At 39.0% G+C, this 23,147-nt stretch overlaps 2 protein-coding genes across 2 annotated transcripts in view; one reads left to right on the forward strand and one right to left on the reverse strand.

Moving 5' to 3' along the window:
* LOC145994010 (monocarboxylate transporter 12-like) overlaps window positions 1-16,005 on the forward strand; it is a 36,748-nt gene extending 20,743 nt beyond the window's left edge. The window contains exons 5-6 of the mRNA XM_083130080.1: window positions 825-2,012; window positions 9,942-16,005. Coding sequence (XP_082986206.1) covers window positions 825-2,012; window positions 9,942-10,132 — 1,379 coding nt within the window. The 3' untranslated portion in view covers window positions 10,133-16,005. The remainder of the gene's footprint in view (window positions 1-824; window positions 2,013-9,941) is intronic.
* A 1,313-nt stretch (window positions 16,006-17,318) lies between these two features.
* Window positions 17,319-23,147, reverse strand: part of LOC145994177 (ATP-binding cassette sub-family C member 4-like) — a 73,497-nt gene continuing 67,668 nt past the window's right edge. Inside the window, exons 23-25 of the mRNA XM_083130274.1 lie at window positions 20,293-20,422; window positions 19,128-19,238; window positions 17,319-18,023 (exon numbers count right to left, since the gene is read on the reverse strand). Coding sequence (XP_082986400.1) covers window positions 17,958-18,023; window positions 19,128-19,238; window positions 20,293-20,422 — 307 coding nt within the window. The 3' untranslated portion in view covers window positions 17,319-17,957. The remainder of the gene's footprint in view (window positions 18,024-19,127; window positions 19,239-20,292; window positions 20,423-23,147) is intronic.

Below are 23,147 nucleotides of genomic sequence, written 5' to 3' on the forward strand. Positions count from 1 at the left end.
ATGATGGAGAACAAACACAAGAGTTACAGACATGGTCAAATGGTGACATGAGAGATTAGAAACTCCATTCAACACAGAGGCCAGCTGTGCTCACTTCTCTCTGAGACCCCACACAGCAGCGACAACAGGAGACTTTCCGGAGAGGTTCAGTTGAGAATGTTTAGAACATTCCCCTTATATCCCTAATCTTGCACCCAATGACTTCCATTTGTTCCTAGCTTTAAAATGGAGTTGTCCGGGCTTAGCTTTTTGAGAAGAGTGAGCGTCTTACACTGTTTTTGAGGAAATGTTTAGTCTATCCTTCCCATTTTAATGTATTGTGTTCATCCTGTACAAGTCCCTTTACAGTCTCTTAAGAGGCTCTTAACAACCCTTTTTAACTACAAGGTAAGGGTTTTAGATAGACTGCATTTCCTCATACACTTTGAAGAGTGCAAAATGGCCATATGTGCCAACAAACCCCAAAATTTTAATTAATTCATTCATTCATTCCATTATGCCAGCAATAATGATGCACATGTGGAACATGACATTAGCACCTTTTGTCCGTAAGAAGAGTACAGAGTTTATGCAGACAGCTTTTCCAAAAACAATGCCTTCACTTCACCATGTAAACAAAGTTGTAAATAAATAAATAAATAAAGTGCAAGGGTGCAATAAGTGTCTCATTGTTGGCGGAATGTATGTGGAAAAGTAGAAAAGGTAATGTCTTTTTTTCTGAATAAAAAGTTTTGTGAATAAAAAAACTTGCAAATCTTATTTTCAGAATCTCTCTCGTATCTAAATCTACAAGAATTCTAAAACCTCAAAATTTTCTCTTTCAGCACTTGGCTGTTGTCTCAACTACTCTGCATGGGTTGTAGCCCTGGGGTCTTACTTCCACCGATTACACTACGTAGCCACCGCCATAGCAATGTCTGGAGTTGGAGTTGGTATATTTTTCTTTGTTCCATTTTTGACGTACAGCATTGGTGAGTTTGGATGGCGAGGGTCTTTCTTCATCAATGCAGGCTTGACGCTCCAGTTCTGTGTGTACGGAGCCCTTATATTCCCACTGAAACCAACTAAAGTGAGACAAGACAATTTGGAAACGGAACAAAGTTTTGCTCCAGACGAACCTTTGGTGTCTCCTAGAAAAGATATAGGAAGATCCGTGTCCACCTTGAACCTGTGTGGCACCAGCAGCTACATATCGCACTCCATGAACAGCTTGGCAGAGAGGAGTGCATGCAGATGGGGGAACAGTGTGGGGACCATTGTAGAGATCCAGGGAACAGACGGAACAGCTTCTGTACACCTTGACGAAGTTGGGAAGATTCCTGCCCTTCCGGAGGATGGTAAACCACTGGAATTCCTGAGACGATTGGTTAGACATAACATAAGAGATTTGGAAATATTTTGTGGATGCGTCAGAAAAAGGCCGAGTTTGCAAAAAGTGTTTACAAACGAAATGGTGAACAAGTATTTGTGGTCTTCTGATAGCAAAATGGCTGCAGTGGAGAAGAAGCCATTGCCAGTTATTGAAGAAGAGGTGCATGATGGTCCACAGACCGTGTGCGATTTGGCAAGAGACATTCGCTTCTGGCCTCTCATGTATTCTTCGTGTACTTGGATGATGAGCTGCCTAACCATCTACATCTTGCTAAAAGACTTTGCCGTTTCCAAAGGCATGGGAGAAACGTCGTCGTATGTCCTTTCCGGGATGGGTGTCGGAGACATGCTTGGACGGCTGTCTTGCGGCTTCATCTCGTCCAACCCCCGAGTCAGCCCTTTGCTCTTCTACTCCACATGTCAGGTCGGCTGCAGCCTGCTGATCTTGGCCCTGTATGGAGCTAACACGCCAATCTTGTTTGTCTCTGCTGGAGTTTTGTTCAGCTTCATTTCTGGCTTCCAGAATGTTCTGTTTGCCGTGGCTCCAGTGGAAGTGTTTGGACCTCGAAGCCTCACACTGGTCCTTGGCTATGTTCTCTTCTTCGCTGGTGTTGGAACATTGAGTGGTGCACCTTTTGCAGGTTAGTTGTATTATGTAAAGAATTATTTCTAATAAATAGGCACAATGGTGTATTTTTAGGTTGGGTAACCATAGTACATCTTGCTGTGGGAAATACAGTGGAACCTCGATTTTATGTTTTTCAGGGGACAAAAATAGAAATGCATGAAAATGTAAATTCCTTGATATTTTTATAACATATGGCCTTCTTTGGATCATGTATAAAGGGTGAAAATATAAAATCCAGATTCCACTGCATGATATGAGTTTGTTCAAAATGCAAATATAGTAAGAGTTACACTATCTAGTAATGTTTCATTAATATCTGCTAAGGAACACAAGCAATAGAAAGTTGAATTCACATCTTCTATTGAACCATATGCAAATGAAGATTTAGTAAATGGAAAAATATAAGGGTCAGTCAGTGGAAAACCTCATATATCTCGACGTGTAGATGCTGCAGCTCCACGAAACTCCTGTAACTGGAAAGGGGTGGTTCCATTGTCGCCCGTTAGAATTCAGTTGCATCACAGTCTTGTGTGAAGCAGTGCGAGTGTGAGCTCTATGAAGTGCAGATGTGCAGGAACTTGCCGTCTGGCATATCATTGAGGCCAGTAAGGAAAAGCAGCGAGCAGTCTTGCATTTCCTAGTTGTGGAAAGTGCTATGTCACAAATTATATGAGGTCATCTTTTGTGACAGTGACAGATGGTCCAGGTCGTGGATCGTCCTGCAGTGACGTTCTTCCTTCACGAAACCTCCGACTCCACTCCATCACCCACGGCAGAAATAAACAATCTTACCAATACACTGTCGCCATTCGATGGTGAATGTCTCGCCTATTAATGCCTTCTGCCACCAGGAAATGCATGACTGCTTGCTGTTCTTCCTACTGGCCTTAATGATATGCCAGACGGCAAGTCCCTGCACTTCACATGACTCACACTCGCACTGCTTCACACAAGCCTCTGATGCGACTGAAATCTACTGGGCGACAACGGAACCCTTTTTCAGTGGGAAAAGTTTCGTGGAGCTGCGGCATCTACACATCAAGATATACAAGGTGCTCTGTTTTCTACTGACTGACCCTTATACAGGGTAATTCAAAATGAATGGTGCAACTTTACACAGTTATGACGTTACGATTTATGATAGAAAATCAGACAAGGCCTCAATATAAAGAAATACTCTGGAAGTTTTATTCCCACTTAGCGGGCTTATTCTGCTTAGCCAATGCTCCACCAGGATTGCTAGTGTCGCATTATGGCTAATTACCAGTAGAAGGCATATTGTATCTTGGTGACCGCCATCTTGGATTCAACTTCATTTCTTTAAATGAGAAGGGGGGCATGTAGAGTATGGTTTTGGGCTAGAATTTCACCACGAATTCAGTGGTGAAGTCAGATTTATGAAAACTTTAATGCTAAGGACGTTATGGGCATGTGAAAGTTACATAATGAAAGTTACACAAGTACAAGATGGCGGCAAGTTGTAGTAGTGGTGCTGATCGTCGTCCTGTGTTTCGAGAGTTTTCAGTGGTTTTTCTCGGCCTGTGTTTAATCATAGTGTACTCGTGGCTTCAGTGTAGCATTCCTTCCGCTGTGTCAAAGGATTCTGATGAACTATTGTGGTGGAGATGTGCTCAGAGGAGATTTTCTTTTCCGGCACTCGCGGCGACACGTGTGCGTGTGTCCGCCATGGCTTCGCCCAGGAGCAGGGAACAACGCTCGGCAGGTAAGGGGACCCCGGTCCGGTACTTTCACCTCCTGTGCATGGCCTTGATCTGCGGGGACATACATGTGAATCCGGGGCCTGTGAAAACGGTGGCAAATTTCTCTGTGTATTACCAAAATACACAGAGCATTAAGAATAAGCTTGGCGACTGTGCAATTTTTGCGTGTGAACTCATGGCATATGACTGCCTAATTTTTACTGAAACGTGGTTGACAAAAAACGTTTGTGATAGTGAGCTACCATTCGCAAGCCATTTCACCATATATCGGAACGATCGTGCGACTCGTGGTGGGGGCGTTATGATCTGTGTTAACTCAAAATGGCCAAGCAAAGTACGCCACGACTTAAAACGGAACTGTGAAATACTGTGGGTGGAAGTTTCGGTGACCGGTGCCAAGAAGCTTCTCCTTGGCTCTTACTATAGGCCACATAAAAACAGTCCTTTGTTCCTCCTCGAAGAATGTCGAGATTCTTTGCTTGCGGCAGTTGCCCTGGGAGACGTTGCGCTTTTCGGCGACTTCAACCTCTCGATTGACTGGCAAGACCCTGTGAATGGAACGGCAAAATGTACGAACGACGCATGGTTTATTGAAACTTTCATTTGTGGTTTAAACCTGAAACAACATAATTTGTTCAACACCAGGAAGGACAGCAACCTGGATTATGTTCTGTCCACCCTAAACGATATTAGTATCACGCCACGTAAGAACCTCCTGACCTCCGACCACGACAGTTTGGATGTTTCTATTCTCATCCCCCCACCCCCTAGAAGAGGTCATCGCCCCTCCATCCAGAACAAACGCTACCTGTGGAACCGAGCGCCGTGGGAGGAGATAAGACTTTCCCTCGACTCCTTCCCCTGGAGCATCTTGGAAGACGGGACGGTCGACGAGGCAGCTGACCTATTTACGGGTGTCATTCAAGCAGCAGTGACGGACCACGTGCCTACAGGGAAAATATCTTCTCGTAGATTTCCGTGTTGGTTCGACTCCGAAGTGCGGGATGTACTGGCCAACAAGACACGAGCATGGCAACTTTGGAAGGGCTTCCCGAGTGAACACACGCACAATACCTTTGCTGCTCTGCGACGACACTCAAAGTATCTCCTTCGAAAAAAATATAAGGAACATATAGACAATATCACTGCAACAATCCCGGAAAACCCAAAAAACTTTTTTAATCTAATAAACTCGAGGAAAAATAACAGTAGGATTCCAGCTGAAATTACGCATGATAGTGAAAGTGCGATAGGGGACCGAAGGGCAGAACTCTTCAACGCTTATTTTCATGGTAACTTCTGCCCCCCATCTTCCCATGCAGCGTTGCCAAATGTAAGACCAGTCTGTTCCTCCTCCCTAACAACGCTTGTCACTACACCTGATGAGGTGAAGGATCTATTGTCGTCTCTTTCAGTTCACCGTGCCCTAGGACCGGACGATATCAACACCATGTTCCTCAGGAAAACTGTGCAATCCCTGTGCTATCCCCTCTCCATTCTCTTGAACAGATGTTTTTCGGAAGGCATCTTTCCTCACGCTTGGAAACAAGCTAACATCACACCGATTCACAAAAGTGGTAACAAAAATTTTGTTTCATCTTACAGACCAATCTCCTTACTCTCTCCTCTGTCCATCATCTGTGAAAAAGTAATCAAAGACAGACTGTACAAATTTGTTTCTCCGTACTTAAGCTCTAAGCAACATGGTTTTCTTCCTGGTAGCTCCTGTCTTACAAACCTGTCTGTTTTACTCTCACATGCTATGAAATGCATTTCAAATAATTCACAATTAGATGTAATATACTTTGATCTGGCCAAAGCCTTTGATACTGTTAGTCATCGTCTTCTGATTCACAAATTATGCAATAGATTCAACATTCATGGCAAATTTCTCACCCTTCTCACAGATTACCTTAGCGATCGCCAACAACGTGTCGTTCTTCCTGGAACTGTTTCTAACTTTCTTCCTGTCCTCTCTGGAGTTCCACAGGGTAGTGTTCTAGGACCTCTCTTGTTCATATTATTCGTCGATGACCTTGCCGACCATCTCACAGCTCCCTCTAGCAATTACCTTCTTTTCGCAGATGACTGTAAAATTTTCAGGGAAATCTCCACTTCCGACGATACTCATCTTCTTCAGAATGACATAGCAACATTTACTTCCTGGTGCCTGACATGGGACCTTACATTACATCCTGACAAGTGTTCTACTCTCACTATCTCTCTCAAGAAGAATCTGTTAAAGTCATCTTACTCCATCTCTGGCAATAACATCAAAGCAGTATCCTCTCATAAGGACCTAGGCATTGTTTTCGACCAAAAGCTCACATTTGAGGAACATATTTTATGCACCACAAAAAAGGCCATGCGTCTCTTAGGTTTACTCTACCGTTTCACTGAAATCAGTGACATCTCAGCCCTCACTTTGTACTTCAAATCATTCATCTCCCCAATAATAGAATACTGCTCTCCCGTCTGGTCCATGGCATGTCCCACTCACCTCTCCAGAATCGATTCAGTCTTTAACTTCTTCCTAGCTATAGTCCGTCACAGGGTTCCCTCATTACGCAATTTTTCATCTCCGCATCTCTTGTCTTTTCTAAACTTACAAACTGCTTATCAGCGACGTTTGCAGAATGATTTCAGTTACTTACACAAAATTGTGAATGGCAAAATCCGCTGCAACACACTCCTTGAGGAATTCCACTTTAGAGTACCTATGCGCACAACTCGCAATACAAGGTTATTTTATACTAAAAAACCTAGACTAGAAATTCAAAAAAGATCTCTCTTTTATAGACTTGCAGCACAATACAATGATCTCCCCTCAAGTATTGATATATTTTCCTCAGAGTTTGCCTTTCGGTCTTCTATCAGAAGAAATACTTGTAATTAATATCACATAGTGCCATCTCTTACTTATTTTTTTGTTCATTTGCTATTCATTTTTATGTTGTTTTGTTACTCTTAATTATTTCTTATTTATTTTTATTTATTTATTTTATTTTATTTTTTATCTTTATGCTTATTATAATTATTGCTTTCTCATTGTTGACAATTTCAGTGTAAAATGGCCACCTGTGCTGTATCTGGAATTTTCTCAAATAAATAAATAAATAAATGTGTTCAATATACTGTCCTCCTTGTGCTATGCACATGTTGAGACGGTTCTCCCATGCTCTGTGGACATGGAGCAATATCTCAGGTGTGATTTGTGCACAGGCATCCAGTATCCGTTGCTCCAAGTGACCCACATCCCCAATCTTTTCGGCATAACAGTTGGGCTGAAAAGTTCGTAGGCTGACTCATAGATGGCGTTACTAGAATTAAATCCATGTGATTTTTACTTAGTACTAACCTTCAAAAGATACGTGTATAAATTTCACAGCTACCGGATAATTAGTTCGTGAGATATAGCATTGTGAGTAAAGCAGCTTTTGTTATTGTGAAAAAATGGATAAAAAAGAATTTCATGTGTTAATAAAGCATTGCTTTTTGGTGAAAAAAAATACTGTTGAAGCCAAGGCTTGGCTTGATAAACATTATTCGGACTCTGCACCAGGAAAATCAACCGTTGAGAAGTGGTTTGCTAAATTTAAAGGAGGCGAAATGAGCATCGAAGGCGATGCACGCAGTGGACGCCCCAAAGAGGCTGTTACCGACGAAAACATAAAAAAGTCCACAAAATAATTTTAAATGATCGTAAAGTGAAGTTGATCGAGATAGCTGAGACTTTAAAAATATCAAAGGAACGTGTTGGACATATTGTGCATGAATATTTGAACATGCGAAAGCTGTGTGCAAAATGGGTGCCGCGCATGCTCACAATCGATCAAAAGCAACAACGTTTTGATGATTCGGAGCAACAACGTTTTGATGATTCGGAGCAATGTTTAGCGATATTCAACCGTAATAAACACGAATTTTTCCGTCGATATATTACAATGGATGAAACAGGGCTCCATAACTACACTCCAGAGTCCAATCGACAGTCAGCCGACTGGACTGCACGTGATGAACCGAATCCAAAGCGTGGAAAGACGCAACAGTCGGCTGGCAAGGTTATGGCATCAGTATTCTGGGATGCGCATGGTATTATATTCATCGATTACCTCAAAAAGGGCCAGACCATCCACAGCGATTATTACATAGCGTTGTTGGAGCGTTTAAAGGATGAAATCACGAAAAAACGGCCCCATTTGAAGAAGAAAAAAGTGCTGTTTCATCAAGACAATGCACCGTGTCACAAATCAATGAAAACGATGGCAAAATTATATGAATTCCCCATCCACCATATTCTCCAGATCTGGCCCCCAGTGACTTTTTCCTGTTTGCAGACCTTAAAAGAATGCTCGCTGGAAAGAAATTTAGCACTGATGAAGAGGTAATCGCCGAAACTGAGGCCTATTTTGAGGCTAAAGAGAAATCGTACTATAAAAATGGCATCGAAAAATTGTATGACCGCTATAATCGTTGTAACGCCCTCGAAGGCAACTATATTGAATAATAAAATCGAATTTTGTCAAAAAAATATTTTTTACTATGTTAGCCTACGAACTTTTCAGCCCAACTGTTACATGATTGACTGCATATGACACCACAGGTAAAAATCGATTGGGGCACAAATCTGGAGATCAGGGAGGCCATTCCACTGGCCCACATTGACCAATCCATTGACCATGGAACTGGAGGTCCAGATAGTGATGAACATGTTGCCCATAATGAGGTGGTGCCCCATCCTGCTGAAAATATGAGGGGAAGCTGCCATCCTCAGTCAAAACTGATGGAGAAATGTGTTCTTGTAACAACTGCAAGTAGCCCTCTGCAATTAAATTGTCATGAATGAAGAATGGGCCAATGATATGTGTCCCCCAGATCCCGGCCCACATGATAACCTTCCCAGCACCAACCATATTCCTCGGATCTCTCCACAACGGTTCTCGGAGGACCAATACCGCATGTTCTGTTTATTCACTTCCCCATTCACATAAAATTTGCTTCATGAGAATGCAGAATATGCAGTACAATGTATGGGTCCTGGTGAATTTGCTCCACAGCCCATTCACAAAACTGCATTCTCTTATCCAGGTCGTCCTCAGAGAGATGGTGCTGCAGCTGCAGCTTGCACGGGTGCCACTTAACCATCTTTAACTCTGACTGACACCACATTGCACAGACATTCTACGTGTGCGGAGACTTGGCAAACGATGCTAGCATTGTCGTAGCTGTTCCTTCGTCAGTGGCAGTTCTGGGCCTACCAGATCATGGCTTGTCCTGGACTGTACCGCTCTCTTCGAACCTGGTCAGCAATTGGGACACTGGGTTCCATTCGTTGAAGTCACGAGCTACAGCATGGTTACCCCCCCCAGCTTGATGATCTCGTTCTTGGTCAATGGCATGATTCAGCACCTGCAAATGATACGTAATTATCACTTTCATATGCCCATAACTTTCTTATCATTAAAGTTTTCATAAATCTGACTTCACCACTTAATTCCTGGTAAAATTCTAGCCCAAAACCATACCCTACATGCCCCCCTTCCCATTTCAAAGAAATGAAGTTGGATCCAAGATGGCGGAAGTTGTCATGACATGCTCCTAAACGTTTCCCCGTAGGCCTAAATTATTACTACCATTGCTGCAATCTACAATCCCTTTCATTTTACAAGGGGCGGTCAGAGACTTTTGACACCCTGTATTGGGCATATATGTCGTGAGGTCTTTAAAATAACATTTCATACTACATTATATGATTTTGTCTTAGCATGAGGACGGACTGGACATTTAGACTATGTTATCAGATAGTATTGGTTCTTTTTTTTCTTTCGTCTTTCACAGGCTACGCAAAATGCAGTTCAACACTTTCACATAGTCTAAATATCTTGGAAATTATGCAAAATTCAAAGTTTATTTTTAATTTGCAAAAGTTTTGTGTGTAACACTGAATTTTGTGATTACATAACATGTAATTTAATATTCTGATGTAGTTCTTGAATATTTTAAAGTAAAAATATGACAAATCAATGCATTAATTCAAGTTCAATTCTTACACACTAATATTAATATTTTGAAAAACTTTTAAATATTACAATTTTCAAGAATCTGTATCGGTATCTATGGGTATCAGCTCAAAGTGGCATCAGCTCTATCCTAATTTAGATGGAACATTACATGAGCAAAACTAGTAGTGTGCATTCTTAAAAATAAATATTTTTTTCCAGGATATCTGGTGGATTCTACAGAATCGTACCTGGGAGCTTTTCTCTTTGCTGCAGCAGCTCAGCTCTCGGCATCTGTTTCAACATTCATTTGTTTTGTGTTGAATCGAAAACTGGAGCAAGTACATCCTAAAAATGCACCTTCGGAGCAGCACCTTCCTGGAAAACTAACTCCTGTGCCGGAAATAGTATAAATAACATGTCATTTGTATTCCAGGACAGGTGATTCTACCGACATTCATGTCGGTAGTGTCAGAGTTGTTTTTGAAGTGGCTTATTATGGATTTCTGGTTTTTGAGCTGGTGTATGCCAACGCTTGAAGTGGAAATTGCTAGCTGGGGGATGTTTGTTGAAGCCTTTGGGGGATGCTCCCATGGTTTAACATGGTGAAAATAAGACAGCAGGGGATGCTTTGTGAAAATTTTACTACCTTGGGGGATACCATCCTGCACTGTACTTCAAACACTGATTAGTAATGCCATGTCCAAGGGTAGTGGTAGGGGTCACCTCCCCTCCATCTCTTGCCTGACACCCTTAGAAATGAAATGCTGAAAAATGACAAAATGAAAGACTGACCTCTAAGAAAACAGAACCTGACCCCCACCCCACCCCTCTATGGTCATATCCTCCCTTACAAAAATCCTGGACATGTGTTTTACATGAATTTCTACCTCTTTCATTAATCACAATGATGCCTGACTAGGCTTCGAACCTGCACCCTCTGACTTTGCAGCTCATTATGCTGACCCCTCCACTCCATAAATTGTGTAATATAAATTAAAAACTATTGCAAGCAATATTTAGAAGTAGCCAGCAATGCTGTTCTTTAGCAATAATTGCACCAGCTTACAGAATCCATTTTGAAGCTACGATTATGATGATTTTTTTGTTTCTAAGATTTCAATAGATAAAGTTAATGTTCTACTCCTAACTGCAGAAGTTATCTCAGGAATATGGAACTTTTAAGTGCAGGAAACACTTTATACTTCCAATTATTGTCTATCTGGTATTATTGTCTATCTGGTATATGTTTTGTTTTGTTTCCACTTTTTAAGTCATGATAATGAAAGTAATGAGCTTGTGCATATGTGATACTTGAACATTGTTTATTGAATGCAGTTACTGTAGACCTATCACTGTAATAGTGCTCTGAACAATGATGTTAGTTTGAAAATCAATGTGGACTTTTCAATTGCACTTTGTGAATAGACTTGCTTCACTGATGTGGTTGGAAAGTAATTGAGTTGCAGTTACTTTCTTCAAAAGTAACCCTGTTATTGTTACTTTGAAAGTTAGTAAGTTACGTTTGCAGTTATTTTATTCTAGATATTTATAACTCCTAAAACATGTCACATGTATGAACTGCAACTAGACTGTTCTTTTTTCTACTAATGATCATCTTGTGCCAACTTTCATTAAATTATAATAATCTGCATTTAATTATTATGGCTATTGTACTTTAACAATGTGCTGTTATCTGGCTGTTTATGGCACAATAGACAAACAATTATTAACCTTTTAAGTCCCGATTGGTCATGTGCTGACCGATGGCATTTTTGGCCACAGTCCCGGTCGCTCATACCTTGACCGATGAAACAGAACTTTTTTTCGTCACCTTGCAACCCTGTTCATTTTCTATGTCCATGACTCGAAGTGTGTGGAACTTGAAACCAAGAGTCGATATGCATGGACAGCAATGCTGGTGCTCTTCAACTCCCTATGACGTCAGCAGCAGTTGCTAAATTTACACCTCCTCTTTGTCGGCGCATTAAAAGAGGCATCGCATTAAAAGAGGCATCGTATGACAAAGCTCACAAAAGCGAGTTGGCGCCATTGTAAATGCTTGTTTACAATGGTTATTTACAACCGCATGCCTTGCAGGAAAGGACATATGAGGAAAAACGTTTGTCTATTGTTTTCCTTCTCAAGGGGTCGGAGGGGGAGAGGGCATTGTTGTCAAAAGTGTTTACGGCGATAACTTTTCAGCGGGTGAAATGGACTTTGCACAATGCTTGCTTCAGAAGACAACCACTCCTTCTTCGGAAGGAAAATGATAGGGGGGGGGAGTATGAGGTAGGATCAGGGCTAAAAATAACTCTTGTCATTTTTCCAGCTGACTGTCCCTTTTATTTTGAAAAGGATGCTTCATTTGAGTTCACAGAGGCATTGCAGTAATGTTGTGCACATAGTTTTCTCATGTTTGCGAGTGGAGTGAGATATTTTTTCGTGTTTTGATCATCGTGGGAGTGTAGTGAGAGGCATTTTTTACTTTTTGTGTGTGTGCGTGCGTGTGTTGTGCGAACATGAGTTCGGCTATACGGCTAGAGGATTTGGAGCAGGAGGTAAACAATATACTATACTGGAACCACAAGCAAAGAAACCTGCCCAGACCTGTGACTCCTGTGCACCGTTTTCCCGTGAGGTGGGGAGGGGGAGAGTGGACAATGCTTTCTTATGGCCTGAGCTGAACGGATGAAGGGAAAGCTGCATTGGGGATTTTTCGTCCAAGGTTTTTTTTTTTCCTTGTAGTCGCTCTATAGATGGTTTTGACACAAATGGGGAATTGGAAAGCAATGAGGAGTTGCCAACCCTTGTTGAAAATAACTCGTGCACTTCGTTTCTTTTTCATTTTTTCTTTGGATGGCAAAAGGCATTAGGATCAAAATAAATATTGAATCATAATGTAGACATGTGGTTGCAAATAGGACATAGAATTTGTTCCTGTCCCATATCTCAACAGGGAGGGGAGAGGGGCAAAATTTTGTCTTCTTTCTTTCAATTTTCACATTTGAAGCCAAGAATAATAACAAATACATACAGATAGTAACACTTCGTCTTCTCTATGTCAAAGTACATTTTATTCTTAGTAAAGTGTTTCTTGTTTCACTAAATTATCTTCCATAGGAAGGAAGCTATAACAATTTTTGCTAAACCTTTCAATACTCGTTTAAATGGCCTGGGACAGAGGTAAAAACTGCACAAGCGCCACAGGACTTTAAAGGTTAAACATATTTATATGTGGAAATACAGCAGTAAAACGATTTAAAGTGAACCCTTAACCTCGAAAAGATTATGTGATACAGAACATTTGCTCATAACAAATGTATGTATGAAGATTAGAACAATATTTTTGGCAAGCCGTAATTTTGTCATCAATGTTGAAATGTACAAAAAATTACTGTTACCTGAGAAAAGTTCATTTTAAAAAGTAACCAGTTGCAAAGAAAAGTAACTGATTCCAACCACTGGATGTCAATCTGATAGTACTATTGCTATTTGACATTTGCGAAATTTATCTTTAGAGAATAGAAAGGTAAAATGTTACCATCCTTTGAGAGTGAAGGAATTTCTGAAATTGACAAGGCTCTCAAAAATGAAATTTTCTGTACCAAAATTTCTACCTGGAAGATATAATTAGTATTTGGTACGGTCAATAAATAACGGGAATGAATGTTGCACAGACTTACCTTTTAATACTGGTCGGTGTCCCAGAAGTCTTGTGGCTGCTGTGAGCACCAATGGAAGACCACCTCCTGCAGTTGTGCATCCGAGGCAAAGGGGATTCCACGTAGGGTGCCTTTCAGTGGATAGGTTAGGACTGTAGGAGGGATGATCTAAGCATTCCCAACCCATTTGTGCAATCATGTCCATAGTGTGTCCAGCAACATGCGAACGTGCATTGTCTTGCAGTAGGGTGACACCTCATGACAAGAAGCCATGCCATGCCGTTTGCGCCTGATTGCAGGTCTCACCTCATTTCGCAAGATGTCAGAGTATAGAGCAGCTGATCAATATCTTGTCCATTGCCACAATGTGCTCCAGAAAACTCTCGCCCTCTATCGAGTACCGCAGGAGATGCATGAGACTTCCCCATCCTTGTAGTCTTTTGCTCCTCTATGAGCGTCTTTGGCACCCAGGCTGCACACACCTTCCAGTATTGAAGGTGTTCATGAACAATAGTGTATGCTGTACCATGACTAATGCCAAGTTTGGTTGCAATCTGGTTCAGACTAATCCCCTGACACTCCTGTATGAGGTCATCAACGGCAGAAATGGACTCATCCCTAATGGCACATTTAGGGCGCCCACTACGTGCCGCATCAGACACTTGTGTGTCCTGCTCGAAACTGACCTGCCCACTCATACACTTTTGTTCGGGACATGCACTCACCACCATACACAGCAATCATACGCTCGTAAATGTTCCCTGGTGTGTTGCCTTCTTAAAAATAAAAAAAAAGGTAAACCACACTTTCTTGATCCGGTCATGAGTGGGGGTGATGTGATCAGCATCACGCCCCTGACTGCTTTTACCCAGGTACCCATGTCATTCGATGCTGGGTGGGCACCGGGGCCGCTTACAACGTTAGAAAAGTTCCCGGATTTGAACTGGCCAGGGATCGAACCTGGGACCTTGGGCATGGTAGTCAGATGCGTTACCAACGGGGCAGCCTTCTGCCATCAAAAACTGTATCACGGATCGCTGAACCTCCTTTGTGGCACCTGACACTGTGAACGCCATGACTCACCTCACCTCACTGAATGACTGACTGGTGCCTGGAGGCAAATTGCACACACACACAACCTCCCTTCCCTGCAAGTGCTGCCACCTAACGACGCGGTCAGGAACTCGTCTCGCAGACATGTGGCATACCCCAGCCTGGCCTACATATCCCCTAAGTTTCATCACTCTGTCACTTTATTTCACTTTTTCATGGCATTAATCCGGTTATTTATTGACCGTACCAAATATATTTCTCAATCAAATAATGAGGTATATTATCAGTATTCAAGCACATGATATTCTTCCCAAATTTCTGTGCAAGAAAAAAAATGCTAAGTTAATCTTAGCCCATCCCTGATGCTATTGTGGGAATTTAAGGTAAAACACGAATTTAAACATTCCATGTGCCAATTTTCTTACTTAAGAGTAAAATGCTTGTGATATTCCAAAAAATAGTGTGTTGTTCAACATCAATGATTAATAACTCTTTTATAAATTGTTATTATTTTAGGACATGTTAAATTAGCTGTCAATTTTTATTTTAAAAAAATAAATTTTAAAACTTATTTCCTTTCTTGGTAATGTCTTAACATTATGGGCTGGAAGATTTATCTTTCTAGCATTTTTGCTTTTATTCCTACAGATTCATTCGCTATGCACAGTAAATACAGAGCTTAACACTCATTAAACTGTTCATTGATCAAGTAATAGGCATATATTTCACTCCAGAAGGCATTCGTAAATGTTGATGTTAATATGTAAAGGTTTTTACATGAATGAGTAATGTTCTTTATTATATTTGACATGCATACATAACAAAACTGGCTGTGACTGCATATTTAGTGTTGAAATTTTTGTTCAGTGAATGTGTCATAAGTTGAAGAATTAATTGTAAATGCTCCATATAATTATGGAGACTAAAACAAAATGATGGTTCAAAATAATAGAATAATAATTTCAACTTAAATATGCAGACAATTTCTCTGTATGGATAGTATGAATGTATTATCTAAATTCCAAATGAGAGATATTTATATACTTGTATGGATATGGAGACATGAAGTCTGTATTTTACTTTAGCAATGTGCAAAGCTTTATATCAAATCAATATTTTACTACTGCATAATGTATTTTTAACTATACAATATTTTCATTAAAATTAATAAAAGATATGCTATCATGCATCAAATACAGTACATATTGAATATGTAATTTTAGCACTGCAATTACAGGTTGAGAGCTACTGACACAAGTTAAACAATTTCTTTGGTAAAGATTCAAATGAAACATTGTAGGTTTGTAAAATGATTTGAAAGCTTTAAAAAATCTATTGACATTATGTGTGTAGATTTAATATCGAATGATTAAAAAGTGACAATAGGAACAATATATGGAAAAGGATATGATGCATTTATTTATATCAAAATAGGTAGTATTAGCATAATGTAATGTAAAAGAGTTATTGCATATTTTATTCTCATTGTTGAATTCAGTTTCATAATATTGTGATGACTGTGAATGTTTCTTGTGATGTATTGTAGAAATGAATCTAAATTTCTAAGTTTTGTAGAACTGCATTTTTCCTTTCATTCCCTTTGGTTCAAACATTTGGCCTATAACATCTGGATTCAAGATTTTGGTAGCAATTTCGGGATACAAATGTTGATAAAGAATTCAAGATTTGCATAGTGGTTCTAGATTCAGTGTTTGGCTAGCATATTCTGAATTCAGGATTTGGATAATGAATTGTGGATTCAGAAAATGTAAAATTAATAGTGGATTCAGGAATTGTAAAATTAATTGTGGATTCAGAATTTGGATAATGAATTGTAGATTCTGGAATTGGAGAATGAATTGTGGATTCAGGATTTGGATAATGAATTGTGGATTCAGTAATTGGATAATTGTAGATTCAGGATTTTGAAAGCAAATTGTGAATTCAGGATTTGGATAATGAATTGTGGATTCAGAATTTGGATAATGAAATGTGGATTCAGGAATTGGAAAATTAATTGTGGATCCAGGAATTGGATAATGAATTGTGGATTCAGGAATTGGATAATGAATTGTGGATATACATTATGAATTGTGGATTCAGGATTTGGACAATGAATTGTGGATTTACATAATGAATTGTGGATTCAGAAATTGGATATCGAATCATGGATTGAGGAATTCGATAATGAATTTTGAATTCAGTAATTTGATAATGAATTTTGAATTAAGTAATGGGATAATGAATTTTGAATTAAGTAATTGCATAATGAATTGTGGATTCAGTTATTGGATATTGAATTGTGGATTCAGGATTTTGATAGCAAATCGTGGATTCAGGATTTTGATAGCAAATCATGGATTCAGGATTTGGATAGCAAATCATGGATTCAGGATTTGGATAGCAAATCATGGATTCAGGATTTGGATAGCAAATCTTGGATTCGGGATTTGGATAGCAAATCATGGATTCGGGATTTGGATAGCAAATCATGGATTCGGGATTTGGATAGCAAATCATGGATTTGGGATTTCGATAGCAAATCATGGATTTGGGATTTCGATAGCAAATCATGGATTCGGGATTTCGATAGCAAATCATGGATTCGGGATTTCGATAGCAAATCTTGGATTCGGGATTTCGATAGCAAATCATGGATTCGGGATTTGGATAGCAAATCATGGATTCGGGATTTCGAGAGCAAATCATGGATTCGGGATTTCGAGAGCAAATCATGGATTCGGGATTTCGAGAGCAAATCATGGATTCGGGATTTCGAGAGCAAATCATGGATTCGGGATTTTGATAGCAAATCATGGATTCAGGATTTTGAAAGCAAATCATGGATTCAGGATTTTGAAAGCAAATCATGGATTCAGAAATTGGATATTGAATTGTGGATTCAGAAATTGGACTGTGAATCATGGATTCAGATTGTGTGTTGTGATTCAGGGTTTGGATGGTGAATCCTGAACCTATGATTTAAACATTGAAAATATTTGAGACATGATTTGGATAGTATATAATTATTCCAGGTTTTACATGTTTCCTCATTTGAATAGTTTGGTAAGAATTCAGGTAACTAATTTGGATATGAATGCCACCAGATTTGTACTGGATGCCACCAAAAACTCTGGAACCAGCATGACCACCTGCATTACTGCAGGGAGACATGTTACATCTAAGAAAGGCAAGTCTTTGGCGGTGACTGTCACCTCTGATGTAAGCACTGGAAGTGAACCTGTTCAACCTTTTTTAAACATTTATGACCCTGCTTTGAATGCTTTCTTTTGCTATAGTTTTGGAGAGGATTCATCATTTTTCACCATTATATGTTTAACCTACCTGATCCCAATAGAACAAAATATTTGAATTATTTCCCAGATTTTAAATTTTTGTGAATTTTACGTTCTTTGCCCATATTGTCTAAAGAATGATTATATTCTGGGTTCCACTGTATTTAACTGAATATTTATACAAACTCTTGACCAATTCAAGAACAGTATTTTCCTTTCTTGGATCAGTGAACAAATACTTTGTTGGACATATCTTCCATAAGACTGGATTGACTAGAACCAATGTACGCCTGGAACAACAACAACAAAAGATTAAATAATGAAAATGAGCAGATTCATAGAAATGAAGGCAGAAATGTCAGTGACACATATTTCCCCCAATATTTAGAAATGGAATGGAATGAAATGAAAGTGTGGCCACGTGATTGAAATTAAAGTTCTGAACCAATAACTTCCAAGGTTATGCTGTTATCAATTTACTGCCAATTCTAATATGGATACATGCCACTCAAGCAATTAAAAGCTCTTCAAAATAGTTATATATAGTAGAACGTAATGGTATTTATATTTCGGTTATTTAACCTCACTCTTCTGCCACTTTTGACTAATCACCATGATAAGGATGGGTGATGATTAGATAAAGATTAGATAATTGATGAAGGGGCACTCAAATAATACTTGTGGGAAATGAGGAACTTTGGTGGCAAGTCTGAGAGTTTTTCACTTAATGTGCTCAGCCACTGAACCAACAAGTTGCAACTGTGACATCAATGCAGCAGAGTTTTGCTCATAAATAGTTATAGTATTCATTAGAATATTAATATTAGAAATTGAATGTAAATTTTAGATTGTAACAGCATTACAAAAATTAGCTGCTTTCGTATTCATTCTTGCAATACATTCTGTAAGTTTTGTATTATATTGATTTTGAAATTAATTCTTTTAGAGTTACTCTTGCTTTAAAAAGTAACACTTGGTTTATCTTAGATAAGATACAACTCGTGGAATCTTTCACGAATGAACCAAAAACAGGCTGTATTTTTAACTGGTGTGAGTATCTGCAATTACCATTAAAACAACTGAACTGAGGTAGCTCGTGGTCAGTGCATCGAGTTCCATCTCTGCTGTTTTCTAGCTTTTGTGACCAGAGCTGTCATACATAGAACGCTGGGTCAATATCAAAATTTTGAAGCTCCTACTGGGAATCGAACCTGGGACCACTTGCACCAAGGGTAAGAGAGAGAATCATTTTGCTACGCCAGAACCAAAATGACCAATTTGTCATTAAACTATAATAAACGTTAGCAATTTGAAAAAAAAAATTCCTGACATAGTTAAAATGAAATAATTAGTCTTTTTAGTTCAACATGTACCTAAGCAAATATATATCAAACCTCTTTTGCAATCTGTACGAGACGTTCCTTAACACCAGCTCCTGTTTCATGGACCAGCTTGTAGAAATGGCTGTATTCATTCTGCAGCAACAAGTATGGATGGCCAAATTCCTGGAAATAATCGAATCAGGGATGAAAAATGTTGTATATAGTTATTTTTTAGCTTAGAATTCCAGGGGTAGAAATGAAAGCATGTGTCCATGGTATGGGCATACTCTGTCACCTTGTAATCAAGAAGCCCTGGGATTCATACCCTATAGAGTCACATAGTGGTTAAGATCCATCCCACTTTAACTTTAGGTCCAGTCTCGATTAACCTATCTGTGCATATAGTGGGCTTAAAACAAAACTCATTCTTAATCAGTACTCTATTGGTATTTCCCAATTTACCCATAATGGAGCAATGGTTCAGAAATAAAGTTTCCAATATATCTTACCTGACCCGATACATTTATAAGTACCCTTCAATTTAATGCTTTGCTGTGTTATAATTTTTATGAATATAACCATACAATTAATGAACAATGAATTTGGAAAGGAAAAATATGAATACACAGTTTCTTTTGCACAGGCAAATCCCATTGCAATAAACTATTATGAACCATTCATGTCCATGAAGAAATTTACAACTCAATATTTTGAAGAAATTATTCGTTGTAATGTAGTTACAAGTAACAGCTAGTTTTTTTGGAATTTTAACTTCAGCAGTTACTTTTTGCAATAAAAGTAACAATATCAAAAGTTACTTTTACAATTACTTTGCAACACTTAAATTGTTAACATAAAAATTTGAAATATTTGGGAAGAGCTAAATTTTGGCAACTGTTTTCAACTATGTCTCTTTTCTGGATACCAAGGTGAAAGGATTTTTTTAAGATATCCTTTATTGCTTGCTACATGTGGAACAGCCACACTTTCATGCAATATTCCACCTTGTTGCAATTTGTCATTTCTAATTGCACTGAAAGACTTGACTATATAAGACATTATGTCATGTACGAGAGACATGTATTTATTTTTATTACAATTAATGATCATTGATTGCATGTAATTTGTTTGAGAGAAAACTTTTAGCAGAAATAGAACTGTAAAAGTAACAGTTAGTATTCACGTACCAGTAACTGTAACTGAGTTACTTTTAAAAAGTAATTTTCTGAACACTTACAGCCATTCTTCCATTCTCAATGACAAGCACCCTTTCTGAACTCATGATGGAACTCAGCCTGTGAGAAACTGTAAGGACAGTTTTCTGTGGCAGATATCTGTTAACTATCCTTTGCATAGCTTCTTCTGACCTATAACATAGAATAATTTAAGATAATTACATTATGCACTTGTTAGATGAGAAATATTACTGCCTTTCACTATTGCTGCCATGATCACTGCTGCAGAATAATCACTCACATTGTCAGTTCAAACGCAGTCAGGATATAAATGATTAAATGTTTTATGGATAGATTTCAGCAAATTCCAAATCTACAGATTTCATATCTTTATCGAATATATCACTATCAAATTTAGAAAAGTCACGATATGTAACATATTTCATCTTCTTTGTGGGCTTCTAATAAACCCATATGTAAGACAGTGGTCAAAGGTACCTACAGGGTTACCAACATTCAAGTTTAGTATTATCTATGGCTATGAAGTCTAAGAGGGTTGGTACTAGGGATGAATGATATCAGAAATTTGATTTTGCGATATATTGTAAAGAAAATATCATCACAGACGATATGATATTTTTGCCATGTGATATCACTGATATATCATCTCCATGATATATATTATCAAATATTGTGATTATATATCGCTGACATGATATATATTGCTAAAATATCATGATGATATACTGCCAACATGATATATATTGCCAAATATTGTGACAATATATCACCGACATGATATATATCATGATGATATATCATCTACTTGATGTTGCCTGGATGATATTATTTCAACGTCATGATATGTCATCTGGACGATATATTGTCCAGCACTAGTTGTTACTAACTGCTGTGATTTGGGTAGATTTATCAATTATTTGAGTCAGGCCAAATGTGTCAAAGGTTGCTTTTAATTACACAGTGTCTTGTTTCGTGTTTTAAGAAATCACAGTTCACGTCACCCACCAGCAGGAGGATATAGCTCAGAGAGTAGATTATCTACCATGACAGCAAAAATCAGGTGACACGAGGGTTGCTCCGGTAGCTCAGTTTGTAGAGCAATGGCATGGTATGCCAGAGACCCAGGCATCTGCAAGGCAACTTGATAGTCAGTAACCACATGGATGACTCAAATTATTTTCACTTGTATTGTTTTTGTGTTTTAGCGAGTATGATATAAATTAGAAAAGCAACATTAAATAACCAAATACGAGGGCTATCCAGAAAGTCACTCACGTTTCAGCGAGGTGCGGCTAGGGGCGGGGCCAGCACCGCCATTTTGTGCAGGGACTTCCGCCGTTCAGTACACATCCAGCGTTGCATGTGTGAAGTTTGTGTCGCTTCTGCTCTATTCACAATACATTGTTAACATGAGTGCTTCAAGTGAAAATCACGCCAGTTGTGAAGTGAGGTCGTTCATATGATTTTTGTTGGCGAAAGACACTAAACTGATTGACATTCATCGACAACTGTGTGAAGTTTACGGTAAAGATATGATGAGCGAAAGTGGAGTGAGGCGTTGGTGCCTCATGTTTAAAGATGGCCGCACAAACGTTCACGATGAAGACTGAAGTGGGCGACCGAGCATTGTGACAGATGAACTGGTCTCAAAAATCAATGACAAGATTCGTGAAAATCGCCGTTTCATGACAATGCCCACCCACACTCGGCCAACCGGAACTTTTACAGGCCTTTCATTGGCAGGTTTTCGACCATCTGCCATATAGCCCAGATCTTGCACCAAGTGACTACCACTTGTTTCCTCACATGAAGACCTGGCTAGCAACGCAGTGCTTTGATGATGACGCAGACCTTCAGGCTGGTGTGCAGAAATGGTTGAAGTCACAGGTGCCAACTTTTTACAAGAAGCTTGTTCATCGCTATGATAAGTGCCTAAACTTGTATGGTGACTATGTCAAAAAGGAGTATAAGAGTGTCGCTTTAAAATGTATATAATAAGAAATGTCTACTTTCACTTGTCTTCTTTGTATTCATTAACGCGAGTTACTTTCTGGATAGCCCTCGTACAAATAAAATGGCAATCAAGTTTTATCTTGTGCCTTTTTTCGCATCTTCTCCATGGGCGTCTGGAAGGGGGGCAAGGGGGCCAAGGCCCCCCTGGAAAATGAAAGTAAACCAAAAATTATGTATTTCACACATATAATTTTATTTTAGCCACAATAATGTGTGTTAATTATTGCATGAACACCATTAAATCAAATTTAAGCAATGTTTTTTAGGGAACAACACTATTTTGGGGGAAAATGTGCCTTGTTGTCCCCCCCCTGGAAAAAATCCTGCTGACGTCCATGATCTTCTCAAGAATTATATGTTCAGTAGCATTGCAGCAAGTTAATGCCCTCCATCTGCACCTTTAATCTCTTTCTTTATTATTAAAAGTTAATGAAAAATCTTATAATTAGTTCAACTAGGGATCAAACCTGGAATCCTGCTCTTTGTTTCAGCACTGTCCCATTTGAGCTACCTAAGAAACATAATGAGTTAGATATAACCTGGAGAATCTAAACAGCGGCAGAGTTGAATAGCATTGTCAAGGAATGCATGGAAACCAGGTTTATTCCATAACTGTGCCATAGTTTTCATTTCAGAAAGTTATTATAAATCTCTATGTACCAATAGCCATTTCAGTTTGATTTAGCTTTCTCAACTATAGGTAGATGGCATTAGTTGCTCCATGGCCATAAGTAGACAATGGTAACTTGAAGCAGCAATATGCCTAGAGTGGACAGAACGTTTGAATAGATCTAAGTAATGCAAACTATAGTGAAGCTGTAGGCAAGTAAAATTTATTACTTTACCCTCAAAAGCGAATTGTTTGAGCATTATATAGTTCTAA

Source organism: Lepisma saccharinum, chromosome 10, assembly GCF_977018435.1.
Source record: "Lepisma saccharinum chromosome 10, izLepSacc3.1, whole genome shotgun sequence".
NCBI classification, from domain to species: Eukaryota; Metazoa; Arthropoda; class Insecta; order Zygentoma; family Lepismatidae; genus Lepisma; species Lepisma saccharinum.